General features: G+C 44.0%; 1 protein-coding gene and 1 long non-coding RNA gene across 6 annotated transcripts in view; one reads left to right on the top strand and one right to left on the bottom strand.

Moving 5' to 3' along the window:
• ATP2C1 (ATPase secretory pathway Ca2+ transporting 1) overlaps window positions 1-9,176 on the bottom strand; it is a 166,089-nt gene extending 156,913 nt beyond the window's left edge. For 4 of the 5 annotated variants that reach the window (XM_035727662.1, XM_027583549.1, XM_035727672.1 and 1 more), the window contains exon 1: window positions 8,706-9,176. In XM_035727662.1, coding sequence (XP_035583555.1) covers window positions 8,706-8,813 — 108 coding nt within the window. In that variant the 5' untranslated portion in view covers window positions 8,814-9,176. The remainder of the gene's footprint in view (window positions 1-8,705) is intronic. The other variant, XM_027583544.2, reaches the window with a different exon arrangement.
• LOC113916733 overlaps window positions 1-15,445 on the top strand; it is a 54,927-nt gene that overhangs the window by 23,668 nt on the left and 15,814 nt on the right. The window lies entirely within an intron of this gene.

Genomic DNA, 15,445 nt, shown 5'->3' with positions numbered 1-15,445 from the left:
CAAGCTCTCAATTACAATTCTCAGGCATCTTGGAGGTTATGCAATGCTGCAGACTGAATGTTTGTGTCCCCCAACCCCAAATTCGTATGTTGAATTCCTATCCCCCCATTGTGATGGTATTAAGAGGGGTCCTTTGGGAGGTGATTAGGTCATGAGGGTGGAGCCCTCATGAATGCGATTTGTGCCCTTAAAAATGAGACCCTGAAGAGTTAGTTCCTTCGTCTCCTTCTGCCATGTGGGGTTACAACTGAGAGCTCGGCAGTCTGCAACCAGGAAGAAGGCTTTCACCAGACATGGAAACTGCCAGCCCCTTGGTCTCAGATTTTCAGCCTCCAGAAATGTGAGGAAAAAATTTCCATGGTTTATAAGCCACCCAGTCTATGATATTTTTGTAAAGATTTATTTATTTATTTATTTGAGAAAGAGACAGAGAGCATAGAGGGAGAGGGAGAAGAAGCAGATTTCCCGCTGAGCAGGGAGCCCAATGCGGGGCTCGATCCCAGGACCCTGGGATCATGACCTGAGCTGAAGGCAGACGCTTAATGACTGAGCCACCCAGGTGCCCCTCTTTAATCTATTTTTAAGGATAAAATGGTATCTTTTGAATTTCTACTTTATTTATTTGAAAGAGGGAGAGACACAGCGAGAGAGGGAACACAAGCAGGGGGAGTGTGAGAGGGAGAAGCAGACTCCCCGCTGAGCAGAGAGCCCGATGCGGGACTCGATCCCAGGACCCTGGGATCATGACCTGAGCCGAAGGCAGACGCTTAACTGACTGAGCCACCCAGGTGCCCCCCAATCTATGATATTTTGTTGTAGCAGCCTGAATGGATGAAGACATGGAGAAAACCCCTGGAGGCTTTCTTGGGTAAATAAATACCTCCTTTTTTTCTTTGTAATTTCTCCCTTCAGATAGAGGTGACTGTTACGATTACCATGATAAAATGATTCAACTTTTAATGTCACATTTAATAGTCAGAAATATTAAGGTTCACCTTCATATTATTATATCAATTTAACTGCTCTTGTTACCTATATATAATCACACGAATTTCTGCACAGGAGTATGGTGGGATCTCTGCCCACTATCTTACATTCTACCAGATACTCTTTTCCTCTTGGTTCTGGAGGAGAAAAGCTTTTTTCCTACCCAAGCACAAGGACGTGAGCCAAATGCCTTTAATTTCCCCCTGAGATGGTCATTTGAATGATCAATAGTATCTCATGACTTTTTTAAAGAAGCTTTAAAAAACGGATAACTTTGGTTTATGCTCAAGATATAACCAACTCACTTTAAGGAGCTAAAGCCTCTTAACATTTCTTAAACCAAGCTGTAGTGAAAATTATATCATTTCACCTAGAGCCTGCATCAGCCACTTGAAACCCTTGTGTAACATTTCAAATCTCAACATGGATTTATTGGGGGGTGTGAAGGGAGTCCTTAATTTTTATATTGTTATTCAGAGCAGGTATAAGAGCCAAAATGAAGAGCAAAGTTTCTAATGTTCAAATTAAATCCAAATATTTATTTAACAACCCAGCTTTGAGGTTAGCATTCATTAAGTAACCCAGTAAGAAATAAAAATCCAGTGACCCTGTTTGAAACCTTTTCTTAAGCCATTGAAAAGAAACTTTAGAACAACCTCCAATAATATTTTGGTTCTAATCCTTAATTAAAATATAGCTACTGTACATGCCCCCTGGTCCTCAAAGACTACTCTCCTCATTTTAAGCAGATTCATCAGAGCAGGTCTTGAGCCAGATACCCCTGCTGTGACTGCAGTGTGTAGTTTTTGGCTCATTTTATAAACATTTGAGTACGGATCTTTCTACTCATTGAGACTATAAGCATCACAGAGGGGCCGCCTAGTTCATTTTTATATTTTTATCCCTTATAAATGTGTTCCACACATAATATATATGAGAAAAATTGCTTAATACCTGAATGAATTAAGGAATTCCATTAGACAAGATGACCAAGCAGAGTTCTTTTAAGCTTTGCATTCAGTCCCATCCAGGCCAACATTTTTTATCCATATTTATATAAGGACATTCATAATAACATGATTACATTTTCAGATAATAAGAATATAGAAAGATAGTAAAAAAATTAGGTGGATTAATTTTTTCGGAAGATGATATTATACCAATTCAAGGGTCAAATTCCAATATATATGTGTGTGTATATGTGCATATATATATATATGTATATATATAGTACATGTATATATTGTATACATGTCCCTGGCCCCAAAGGCCACTCTCCTTATTTTAAGCAGAGTTACTGTTAAATAAGCAAGACATGTCACATCAGCTCATAGATGATATTTCTTGTTCAGAAAGAAGTCTTTCTGTCCAATAGAGCAAAGCACCATCAGCACAGATCATCCCCAATTCTTGTCCATGAATTAACCATCCTGTGTTTTCTGACGCCTCATCTATGGAACACAAAGAAGAGATTCAAGTCCATGAGCCTACTGAAGGGCAGGATAAATTGAGAGACAAGAGCTCAAACCAGTTGACTCTTCTCTGTCTTAGTCTTTCATCAGGGAGGTTTATTTGTTATTGACAAGTTGACCTTCAAGCATTACCTGCCCTCTGGACCCAGCCTAAAGAATCCTTTTTTCTTTTTTTGGTAGTCATATTGCCCCTTTCTACATCTCTGCTAAGACTCACAATACACCCTGGAGAGAGCACTGAACTTGGAGTCAAACAGGCAAAATCTAACCCCAGTACTCTGGTGTCTCTTCAGATCCCAGCACTGATCCAAATGAGCTGTGTGAACTTGGCAAAACCTCTTAATCTCTAGTTCCACATTCATAAAACAAATTGCACCGTTTTCCCTAGATCTCGCCAGCCTCTGTTTACTAAAAATAATCCCATTTTCACCATGCCTTGCCTTCCCCTGCATCATAGCATCTCGGCCCCTGACTTCCCCAACCTCCACATTCACTCATTCAGTTCTATAAATGTATCACCTACTATGTGCCTTATTTATTTTTGGCACTGGGACTAAAATAGCAAGCGAGAATAACCATGTTCCCTGCACCGGGGTGAACAAGATTTTCACTTAAAGGGGCGCCTGGGTGGCTCAGTCATTAGGTGTCCGCCTTCAGCTCAGGTCATGATCCCAAGGTCCTGGGATCGAGCCCTACATTGGGCTCTCTGCTCAGTGGGAAGCCTGCTTCACCCTCTCCCACCCCCCCTGCTTGTGTTCCCTCTCTCGCTGTCTCTCTCTTTATCAAATAAATAAAAATCTTAAAAAAAAAAAAAAAAGGTTTTCACTTAAAGAGAACATTCTGACTGCTATGAGGAACTTGGATTGTCAGGTAATGAGAGTGAGTGCAGAGACCCAAATTCAAGTGCTGTTGCAATGGTCCAAGCAAGAGAGGATGACACAGCAGGGTTGGTAGGTGAAGATGAAAGATTCAGTGACTATTTTATTTTATTTTTTTTTTAAAAGATTTTATTTATTTGACAGACAGGGCAAGAGAGCACAAACAGGGGGAGCAGCAGAAGGAGAGGGAGAAGCTGGCTCCCCACTAAGCAAGGAGTCCGATGCAGGACTCAATCCCAGGACCCCGGGATCATGACCTGAGCCGAAAGCAGATGCTTAACCATCTGAGCCACCCAGGCGCCCCTCAGTCACTATTTTAGAAGTAGAATTGACTAGTCTTGTTAAGAGATTGCAAAGGGGAGGTGAGGGAGAGAGGGGGACATACCAAGGCGACTCCCATGTTTCTGGTTTGAGCTTTGGTGCTGATTGAATGACCTGGGGAGTAGCAGGTTTGAGGACAGAGCTTGTGAGTTCTCTCTTTCAGTCTGCAACATGCACAAGACATTCAGATGGAGATGTCAAATAGGCCATTGTATACACAAGGCGGAAGTGCACTGGGGATAAATATTTGGGAGTTGGCAGCAAATAGGTGGTGTTCAAAGCCATGGAAATGGAGGAGCTCACCAATGGAGAGAGAGTAGACTGTCCCACAAACTGTCTTCTCTGATCATTTGGTGCTGGCTCCCATGAAGAGTATCTGTACCAGTGGTGCTAACCCCTAAGAGCAGCATTCCCTGGGGGCACCTGGGTGGCTCAGCCAGTTAAGCGTCTGCTCAGGTCATGATCCCAGTGTCCTGGGATCGAGCCCCATGTCGGGCTCCCTGCTCTGAGGGAAGCCTGCTGCTCCCTGTCCCTCTGCCCCTCCCACCCTGCTCGTGTGTGCTCTCTCTTTCTCTCAAATAAATGAATAAAATCCTTAAAAAAAAAAAAAGCATTCCCTGGGGGTTCATAGGGCCCTCGATTCTCTGTAGGCCTCATTGGGATGAAGCCAAGGCTACAGTCTGCCCTCAAGTGGAGCAGATTCTCCCCTCCTCACTCAGTGTCCCGCTCAGTCACCTGAGTCACAGAGCAGGCTGCTGGGGCTCCAGTACTCAAGAGAATATTGCCTGCAAGTCTCACTTTTCCCACAAGCTCAGACATCTACCTCTAAGCCAGACCCCGGCTATTCCGCTATTCGCATTAGACCCAAAGACGAGAACTGCAACAGTATAGCCTCATGAATGTGTCAGTACCCCTGCCGAAACTCATCTGAGAGCTCTCTGAGGCTCAAGCTGTGTCCCCCTGACCACCACCACCACCACCACTACACCACCATTTGAATAATGCTGTTCAGAAATGTTTCACTGTCTAATGTTCCCAAACTTCCACACCTGCATCTAATTAATGACCTTAATATTCTACTTAGGGAGTTGGCTTTGTGAAATACCCACTATAATAGAGTCTAGGAATGCAAAGGATCAGATCTTTGTTCTCAATTTGGTAAATAACCTGTCTACCCACTGATTGGCATAGCATGGTAGGAATAATGATGAAAACTCCTAAACAAACCAGCCCTTAGGTCAAACCTTCACGTTGGCGTGACATCAAGTGCAAGGGGGGAGAATCCTGAGGAGAACGTTTAAACAAGAAAGCATTTGTGGACAAGGCAAGTGTAACAGTGGCCCTGACTGGGATATATGGGGGCCTTTCAGGCCCAGTAGAGGCATGGGTAGGGCCAGGCAAGGAGGTGTGCCCCAGAGGCAATCTGTCTTAGGAGTCACTGCTACACCAGCTTGCACCAGGCTCCAGGGGGCTCTGAGAGAACAAAGAACAAGATACCACTCCGTGTCACGTGTCTGGGTGCACATACACATGTAAGCAAACGGCTTACTACATATTACATAGTAAGGGGCTGTATTAGACACAGACAGACTATCTTGGAAAAGGAAGAGCTAAACTTCACTCTTCCTAGCAAAGCTGGAAAAAGATTTTTTACAGAGCCTATTTAACCTGAGTCTTGAGGAATGTGTAGGCGATCTCCAGGTGGGCAAGTTGTAAGTAAAGGACAGAATTCTAGGTTATAGGGAGGAGGAGAAACAGATAGTGTGCCTCGGGTAGTATTTCCAAGTGGGTGAACACAACATGGGTGGGGGACCCAATGGTGCTAGATGGGGTCAGAGAAGATTTTAGGTAGCATGCAGACACTACATTAAATAACAACGAATTCCTTGGAATTGATAAATTGGCTATCTTTTAATTCCCTTCCATCTCTGCCCCGGAGAAATGTCTCAGTTGGCTATTAGGATGCTAATCTTCCTTCTTAACAGAGTAGGTTTCAGGCTCAGAGGTTCCCCAGGTAACAGTGTCTAGCTAGAATTTAGTATTATTTTGTTTTTATTATATTTATGTTTCTTTTTTTTAAGATTTTATTTATTTATTTGACAGAGAGAGAGAGAGAGAGACAGCGAGAGAGGGAACACAAGCAGGGGGAGAAGGAGAGGGAGAAGCAGGCTCCCCGCCGAGCAAGGAGCCCGATGTGGGGCTCAATCCCAGGACCCTGGGATCATGACCTGAGCCAAAGGCAGACGCTTAACGACTGAGCCACCCAGGTGCCCCTATATTTATGTTTCTCTTCTGTTTACAGTAAATGACAGTGGTTTTCCATATATAGTAGTTATATAAAATTTTCTTTCTAAACAAACTTAAGTTTAAGAAGTAAGTGATTTGCTTGGCAACTGCTTTGCAATGTGGTTCGAGATTCTGTCCAGGGACCGGAGTCATGGCCGTGGGCTTGCTCATTCCGGGCATAGCCACTGCACACATCCCCAGGTCCACTAACGGGTGAAGAAAAAAGCCTTGCCCATTATTCATATCAGTGGAATTGGATGGAAAGAGGCATGTCTCTGGAGTTTGTTACTATGTGTCAAAGGGTTTGGAGAATATCCACTAAGGAAGCATTTTCCTGATTGGTGAAAAATAACTCCATTATGCTCACCTACCCCTTCTAGAAGGTTATGCAGTGTATTAATGTAGTGCATAATAAAAACAGCAAAAAAGTAAAAAATAAATAAAAGCAAGTGATTTATATGCAAATATAGAAAAATATTAAGAAGTTAATCACACCATGAACTTAGGGTAAAAATTATGACAGTGGCATGTAAACATCTGGAGTGTTAGAAATACTTTCTAGGAGAAAGATTAGCAGTTTGCTATGTTGCTATCACTGTGTTAGTATAGATCATTCAGAGATCAAGCATGGTAAAATGGGTCAAGCTTTTTTTTTTCTCTTTTAAGTAAACTCTACTACCAACGTGGGGTTAGAACTCATGATCCTGAGATCAAGAAACTCCACCAACTGAGCCAGCCAGGCTCCCCCAAATAGGTCAAGTTTAAAGCCAAGCAGACAGGAATTCCAATCTTCCTTCAATACTTTCTAGGTGGGTGGCCTTGGGCAAGGGCTCTTGAGGTCTTTGTCTTACTTTCCTCACCTTTATACTGAGAGTCCATATTACAGGACTGTAAGCATTAGAGACAACAGATATGCAGGTCCTAAAATTATAGACATTATTAACCTTCTTTATAACTTTCCAACAAGCTTTCCAAGGTTAGCCATGATTGACTCTGACCTAATTTCTCTAATTCTGTGAGACAGTCTGCAGAGCTGTTAATTGGTTTCAGAAAAGAACTGAATGTGTTATTTTTCTTTATTTCTCCATTAATTTGTATAGAAAGTTAAAAAACCACACAATGGTCATGATTGCTAGGTCATCCCAAATGGCTGTAAACTGGGAAGGGGGGACCACCCACCCAGTCCAAGTCCGAGGATCCATGTTGTATTCTGATGTTCTTCTGAATGCATTTTGTAACATTTTTTAAACAAACTAAATAAATAAACCGCACAAGCACTATAGACACAGCTCTGAAAACTTACAACACTGAGAAGGGGGGGGGGGAATAACTTAATCCACATTCCACAGTTCCAGCCCACCCTTTCAGCCACTCCCCACTCCCCACTGCCCACACCCCTCCAACCCCTATTATAATGAGGCCTGAAGAAGCCTGTGATGCAGACATTAATAATGAGTGTGGTAGACCACAACTCAGAGGACCGCCACCCAGGTCTCTGGCTTTCCACTTCAAAAGCAAGCACCTGCTGAGAGGGGGAAACCAAAAGATTTCTCTGGTAATCAGGACACCTTGCCTAAGTAAGAGATAAACTGGACCAGCCCAACCCCCTTAGTAAGCACAATCTGAATTTCCAGCTCTTGTAAAATCATTAGAGCATGGCATAAAAGCAGTTTCCTCTGGAACAGTAATAATGATTTTCATCTTCCAAGTTAAGCATTGACTTTTTGGGAAACCTGTCATTAGAGGATTTTCTGTCTGCTGACCTTTGCTTTCATTTCCTGGAAGTGTTTTATTAAACTAGGTCATCTCATTCAAATTCAGAACACTACTAATATCTCCCATGCAGTTTTGTAGTTCTAGTTATAAGCAGGATGTACAAGCAATTTATGACTCTTCCATGTGGATATACATCTGTCCTTTACCATGGTCATACTTTTTCCGAAATGAGCCACCAGATTTAAATAGATCGCATACTGCCATTTCTTCTTCTAATTTGGTACAATTCAGAAATGCAGTTTTTAGAAATGTCTTCTCATAGATTCTTAAGGGCTAGAATGAAATACATCTCAAAACAATAAAATGAAAGCATGATTTTAAACAAGAAGTGATCAGACATTTAAAAAAAATTTTTTTAATGTTTATACTCCCACATGCTAGAGTCTACTACTAGAAACCCTAACTTTTGATTGGCTAAAAAGACTGAAAACTGCAGTGCCCCATACCCTGCTCTCCACTAAAAAAGATGACTAATTATTTCTGAATGATCGTCATAGCTTGTTAGTGATCTGTTTGAGGCTATCATATTTACAGTCTACACAATGTTTCTTGTTTTGCAAATCCTGGTGATATTAACATAGCCATAAATACACACAAGAAGACAAGTGTATTTCTAGGGTCTAATACTTTTATTTGTCAAGATATTAATAGTTTAAAATTTGTATTTCCTGCCCTAAAAAGCTGTCAAGGAGTCTACAATTTAACTCTGATAGAGTAGTTTGGTCTAGCTATTCAGAAAAAGGAAAAGTGCATGGTTTTATTACAGAACTTGAGCTTAATGTCAGGATCCAAATGTTCCAAGTTCAAATAAATCTTCACAAGCCTGCTTGCTTTTGTGATTGCTAAATCCGAATAGCCGCAAGCAGGGGCCGACCTGTGCCTATAAACATGTAAACTAGCAAACACTAAATCATTAAGTCACGTAAAAGCAACACCCAAAAGCAAACACTAGTTATCCTTAAAGATAATATAAACAAAATGATACCTGTTCTTCAGCTTTTTGGTTTCTGAGGATCGAGAGATATTTCCTAATCGCATGGAGAGGATATTTTTTGAAGTAAGAGAATCTAGACTGAGGCAACAGATTATCCATGGTGAGGAAAGTAAGAAGGTTCTTGTCTGCCCCACCCTGTCAGCAACCATATGAAGTCTCGAAGCTTCACAAATCCTCAGATGCCTAAAGATTTGCTTGTAGCTTGATCACTTTCCTGCAAACAAAGCAAATGTTCTTGCTGCTTCCTCTTTTGGGTAGGGTTCCTGGTGAAACGAGACAGCCAAGTTCGAGTGCCGACCATCTAAGAGCGTCCAGAAATACACTGCCCAAAGGGCAGTAGGAGCCAGGAGGAATTTAGGGGCTGGTCCACAGAATGCAAATTGCTTAGTGGTAGTGATGCGATTGTCCTATTTCTAGCAACAGCGTTCTGTTGCAAGCTATGTTAATATTAGCTAGCTGGTGACTTTCCACACCCACAGACTCTCGTGAGGTTTAATCTTAATTCTTCTGACAGCTTTTCTGGCTCTTAAAGAGGACATGACATGTGGGTTTTTTTTTTTTTTTCTGTTTCCTTCTAGATTTTTTTTATCAGCATGGGCACACACACAGGGACATCCCTTGACTGTGACTCAGCTCAAAAGTGTTGATTCATTCAGTCTTGAGAAGCTTTGTTTTAGGGGACTTCTAAAAAAAAGGAACAATTTACTTCACTCTTCACTGTTATCAAGGAGTTCAGTGTCAGCACTTAAGAGGTTTGGTTTACGCTGTCATGCATTATGCAACATGCCCAGTAACTAGATACTTTACGTTAATTGAACAATAGCTGCAAACAGATTCTGTTCTGAGTTAAAAGGCTTCTCTCCTTGAATCCTTATCTCAAATCCACAGGCTGAATCCAGGAACGTTAAATTTCCCCAGGCATTATTTCTAATGGAAGGGAGAAAAAATGTTATACATTTACTTTCCAAGTATTATACAAAGGATTCATGCTTTAAAAAAGAGAACTGGGTAAGAGGTTTGCAGTCTCAGAGGACATGAAATCATAAAATTTGAAAGTTCAATATTTTCTTAATACTCTGTAGAAGTCACAGGGTTTCTGAACAAAGTTTCCAAGTAGGCTTTGCTCATTTATTATCCTTTTTTAACATTGTAGTAGCTGGTTCACTTGATGGGAATATTTGGCCACTTTGGTGAGGGATTGTCATGTAGAGTGTCTAGGCCAGACCTCAAACCCCAAAATCATGAGGCCCAGAGCTGTGCTCTCAAGAGGAAGGAGAGAGCTGGTCTGTTCCCTTTCAGAGACAGCACTGTGGGGAGGAGGGGTGAGCGGAGCTGGGAACCCACATCACAGCCTGCGCTGTCCCCCTGGACAGCTGCTCTGCCACTCCTGGCCAGGCCACTAGCCTTCAGGGAACACACTTGATGGGCCTAATGTGGGTCATGCTGCAGCAGCCCAGGCCATCTGTCAGGCTGGCCTCGGGCCCACTTGCAAGGTGATCTTCCAGGCTCACCAGGACCAGGCTAGCAATTCCCAGAAGTCATTTACATAATGCTGCTGGGGCTGGCTTCCAGGAGGAGGAGGCTCTGCCCTCCTGCCCCTGCTTTAGGCGCAAGGCGGGTTGGCTTTTCCAGTGTCCTCTGTATGCTGGAGACAGCCAACTAATGAGGGCCAGAAGCAAGCAATGTGCTTGTGAACCACCAGAATGCTAAGGGCAGCGTCGTGCACTCCCTGCAGCTCACGGCTCAGAGAGACAAGGCGCGTGGACACCCAGACACCCTGGCCTGGAAAGAGGAGAGGCCCTTGAAGCTTGGGGAGGAGGAGAGGTTGCCATTTATACACACCCTCGAGGAACCCACGAGCTGCCCTTTTCCCTTCCTTTTTTAAAATATCTAAACCTTCAGAGATGCCTCTTCGCCTGGGCAGGAGTGGGCAGCCTGCCAAACACCCACAGCTCGGCTGTGATCAAAGCCTTTTCCCAACGGATGGACACAAAGCAGACTTCATTTCAAACGGTTGTTTCATGGCCACCTTCTCCTGGTTTAATGAAAAGAGATGGGGAAGGGGTGGGTTGGGGAAGAGGAAAGAAAACCCAGACCGAAACTGTCCTCGCTAGATTTGGCATAAAAAGAAAAATTGGTGAATCGAACACAACTAAAATTGGCGACAAATATAAATCGTATCTAATATGTATCAGGCCTTTCCTCCAGGCTCTGTGCTAAATTCTTGACATTATTCATGTAAAACTACAGCAGCATCTGATGGGGAAACTGAGGCTCACAGAGGGTAAACAACTTTCCAAGATCACACAGCTACAAAGCCAGGGAGAAGGGACTCCACCCAGGTGGACTGACACACCAGAATCTCCCGAGTCTCCGTTCCCAGTCAGTACACAGAACAGCCTCTTAGCCCACCTCCGGAAATGGATTCCCAAGAGTCTCTTTACGGATGAATCTAACAAAGGAAAGGCATGGAGTTGCCTTGTTAATGAGAAATACAAACGTAGACTGCTAGGAATTTACAAGCTAAGATTATTAGATTAGAGATCAGGTGCATCTTCGTGTAAAATCATACAACTCCCTGTCCTGGATTCTGCATCACTAAGGCTAATACTCATTATTTACTCATAAAGCTTCCTTTATGGGGCGCCTGGGTGGCTCAGATGGTTAAACGTCTGCCTTCGGCTCAGGTCATGATCCCAGGGTCCTGGGATCGAGTCCCACATCGGACTCCCTGCTCCTTGGGAGCCTGCTTCTCCCTCTGCCTCTCTCTCCCTCTCTCTCTCTGTTTCTCATGAATAAATAAATAAAATCTTAAAAAAAAAAGCTTCCTTTCTGGATGATTCTAGTGATCTTGAAAAGAGGTTGTACTCATAGATACAGATTTTCTGCTCCCCAAACTTTGAAGACTACCATAATCTCAGTTTCTGTTTAACATAGGCTACAATGGTTAATTTCACTCACCATTTATTTTAAAATTTTGTTTTTGCGAGAGTGTGTGCGCATGTGCACAGGTGGGGGGAGGGGCAGAGGGAGAGGGAGAAGCAGGCTCCCCGCTGAGCAGGGAGCCGGATGTAGGCCTTGATCCCAGGACCCCGGGATCAATCAGGACCTGAGCCGAAGGCAGACACTCAACCGACTGAGCCACCCAGGCGCCCAGTTTTGCTCACTATGTAATACAGATATGATGTGGGAGAGTCACAGTCCCGTTGTATTCACCCGGTAAGGACATGTCTGCCATCTCAGCCTGGAGGAGTGATGGTTTGATTGCCACTGTGACTCAGTTGCCTTGGTGAATGGCAGTTGACCAGAGATCGGGTGGCTACAGTGTACGTCCCCAAGGACTGAGAGAACCCAGTGGACCTGCCCAGTGGTGAGGGTTTATTCTGCCCCCCTGCAAAGTGGCACAATATGGAGTGGAAGCGATTACCTGTTATTTGTACAATTCACTGCCTGCCACTGTCTTTTATTCGATAGAAAAATAACCAGCAGAGGGGCGCCTGGGTGGCTCAGTCGTTGAGCCTCTGCCTTCCACCAAGCTCATGATCCCAGGGTCCTAGGATGGAGCCCCACCTCGGGGTCCCTGCTGGGCTGGAAGCCTGCTTCTCCCTCTCCCACTCCCCCTGCTTGTGTTCCCTCTCTCGCTGTGTCTCTCTCTGTCAAATAAGTAAATAAAATCTTTAAAAAAAAAAATCAGAATGAGAAACAGGAACAGAAACCAGAAAGCGTGTCTCCAGGATGCCTCTGACTTGACGGTGTTTCCAAAGTGCATCAGGACAAACACCAAAACCCCACTAATACCCCTTCTCTTTCTCCTTTCAATCAGTGCTGAGAGTTTCTATCAGGAAAATGACTCCATTCTCTGGGAATTAATCCAGCCCAGAGATAAAATGAAGGGCAAGTAGTGAGAATGTTGGAGAAGCAGCTAGCCCAGAAAACAGAAACCATTTTTTATTATGAATTCCACTGAGAAATCACTCTCATCCCACTAGGTCTGTGGATATTGGCTCAGTTTCTTGCTCCCCCAAGGACAGCTGTAAATGAAATCAGGTGAAGGGAAAGGGAGGCTTTCACCATGGCTCCTTAGGGCAAGTATATGCAGCACCAACATTCTACCTTTTGTGTTAGGAAATTTTCTGTGCTACTTGATATGACATTTTCTTGGTGCTCCCGCCATATAGGGAGTAATTATCTTACACCTGCAGATGGTGAATTTTTACTTTCCCAAAATCCACAATCAACCCGCCTCCCCCTGTTCCTGTTACAACCAAATTCAACAGTTTCGGTGTTTCTAATTGCTCTGTGAGCTATACAACTTCTACGCCTTCTGCTTTCCGGCTTCAAGTATTGATTTCTTGAACTTTACAATACCTCTGAACCCCTGGGACACTTGTCCTCCACTTAGGAAAAAGATGTTTTTCTGCATAGGTTAAAACAAACTTGAACATGCATTAGAATCACCTGGAGGGCTTGTTAAAGCACCATCACTGGCCCCACCCTCACGGTTTCTGATTCAGTAGGTTGGGGGCGGAAGAGTGAGATTTTGCATTTGTATTAACTTCCCGAGTGTTGCTGATGCTGGTGGTCCAGGGACCATGGGTTTGGGTGCTGTCTGGTAAGACACGGGGCTGTGGAGTGATTTGTCAGGTGGAGGTTGAAGGGTAGAGACCTTGTGCTGGAGCATTTGAGAGCTCCCATCAGAATCACATTTTATTTTTTTTTTAAGATTTTATTTATTTATTAGAGAGAGAGAGAGAAAGAGAAAGAGCACAAGCAGAGGGAGAAGGAGAAGCAGGCTCTCTGCTGAGCAGGGAGCCCGATGTGGGGCTCCATCCCAAGACCCTGGGATCATGACCTCAGCCAAAGGCAGACACTTAACCAACTGAGCCACCCAGGCGCCCCTAGAATCACATTTTAAAATGTACTTCCCTGGCAGTGGGGGGATTTTCCCCAGCTCATTTCTTTCATAGCCACTCCTCCATGAGGGAGCTCCTGCAGTTATCAAGCTTCACGTGCACCTCCCGCCAAGTTCTGTCTTCTCAGTGATCTCTCGACTTGATACGGTATTGCTCTCAAACTCTCCCTCAGTTCCTCTTAACAAGCTGATGCACACTAGCAGTCGTCTCAGCTCAGGGAGACAACCCTTTCAGCTCAGCACCAGAAACCACAACTAGCTGTACACAACATTCCCTCTCTCCCTTTTCTGCCACTAACACCGTGTTCCATTCCAGTTGGGGAAGGGGGAATCTCGGACTTGGGACAGGCAGCCCCCTCATGTCAAGAATCTCCAAAATCACGGTTTTCCACAAACCGCTCCCCAAGCGTAATCTGTTCATCTAAAGCAGTTTGGGCAGGAGTCTCCACTAACTCTGTCTCCTTTCATCCAGTCTTTTTTTTTTTAAGATTTTATTTATTTATTTATTTGACAGAGAGAGAGAGACAGCAAGAGAGGGAACACAAGCAGGGGGAGTGGGAGAGGGAGAAGCAGGCTCCTGGCTGAGCAGGGAGCCCGAGGTGGGGCTCCAACCCAGGACCCTGGGATCATGACCTGAGCCGAAGGCAGACACTTGACGACTGAGCCACCCAGGCGCCCCTCCTTTCATCCAGTCTTGAGTTTACTGCAAACTGGTCCACTAATAGAAACACAAAACATCCCCAGCAAGCTTACTGTTCCTGGTGAGCTCGGAGGCTGGTCTTTGTGGTTGTTTCACCTTCTCCTCAGGACCATGACTACCTTCCACCTTCCGCTTAGCAGTCATGCTTTGCTCTTTCTGAGAGGAGTAACACTAACCCAGAAAGAGAAGACAGAGGTATTTCTTCCTAAGGAGGGGAGAGCAATGGTTCAGCCCTGGGGGAACTTTTAAATTGGTGGTTGTGCTACCTATAATTCTCTATGAAAACTAAAAATATGGTTTTAGCAATAAGGAACATAACTTTTTTTTTCCTAAGTAAAGGAGCTTTGGCTAACTAGGAGAATGGAGGGTGGGGGTGGGTGGGCAGGTTGGTGTGTTCTCTTCTAATGCTTGGTTTTAAAAGGTTAAGGGTGAAATTGAAAGCAGATGTGTGGCTGGGCTAGGCCTACCTTGGTGGGGGATGGCTCTTAGAATCAAGAAGTGATCCAATTTCCCTTTCCCATTTCTCTGACTCCATTGTGTGGGTGGAAGTTCAGTGGCCAGAAAGCCTGGTACCTCAGATAATCCTTAAGTACTTGTCCTGAGTTCTAGGGGAAAGGCCCAGTCCAGAGGTGTTTACCTGGGTAACTCAGTTTTTGTTGCCACCTCCTGTGAAAACCTCCATTGGGAATGAGGGGGGCAGGAGTCTGATGGGGGTGGCAGCTCATGTTATCTAAAAGAAAGATAATGTGATTGCAATTTGGGGTAGAGAAATTGTTTATCACAGTGATGCTTAACTCTATCATCCCCAATTTTTTATTTTTAAAATTTTAATTTTTTAAATTAACATACAATGTATTATTTGTGTCAGGGGTACAGGTCTGTGATTCATCAGTCTTACACAATTCACAGCACTCACCAGAGCACATACCCTCCCCAATGTCTATCACCCAGCCACCCCATCCCTCCCACCCCCCACCACTCCAGCAACCCTCAGTTTGTTTCCTGAGATTAAGAGTCTCTTGTGGTTTGTCTCCCCCTCTGGCTTCATCTTGTTTCATTTTTCCCTCCCTTCCCCTATGATCCTCTGTCTTGTTTCTCAAATTCCTCATATCAGTGAGA

This window comes from Zalophus californianus, chromosome 1 (assembly GCF_009762305.2).
Source record: "Zalophus californianus isolate mZalCal1 chromosome 1, mZalCal1.pri.v2, whole genome shotgun sequence".
Lineage (NCBI taxonomy): Eukaryota > Metazoa > Chordata > Mammalia > Carnivora > Otariidae > Zalophus > Zalophus californianus.
Note: the sequence above shows the minus strand (reverse complement) of the source record. Positions and strands in the feature narration are given on the sequence as shown.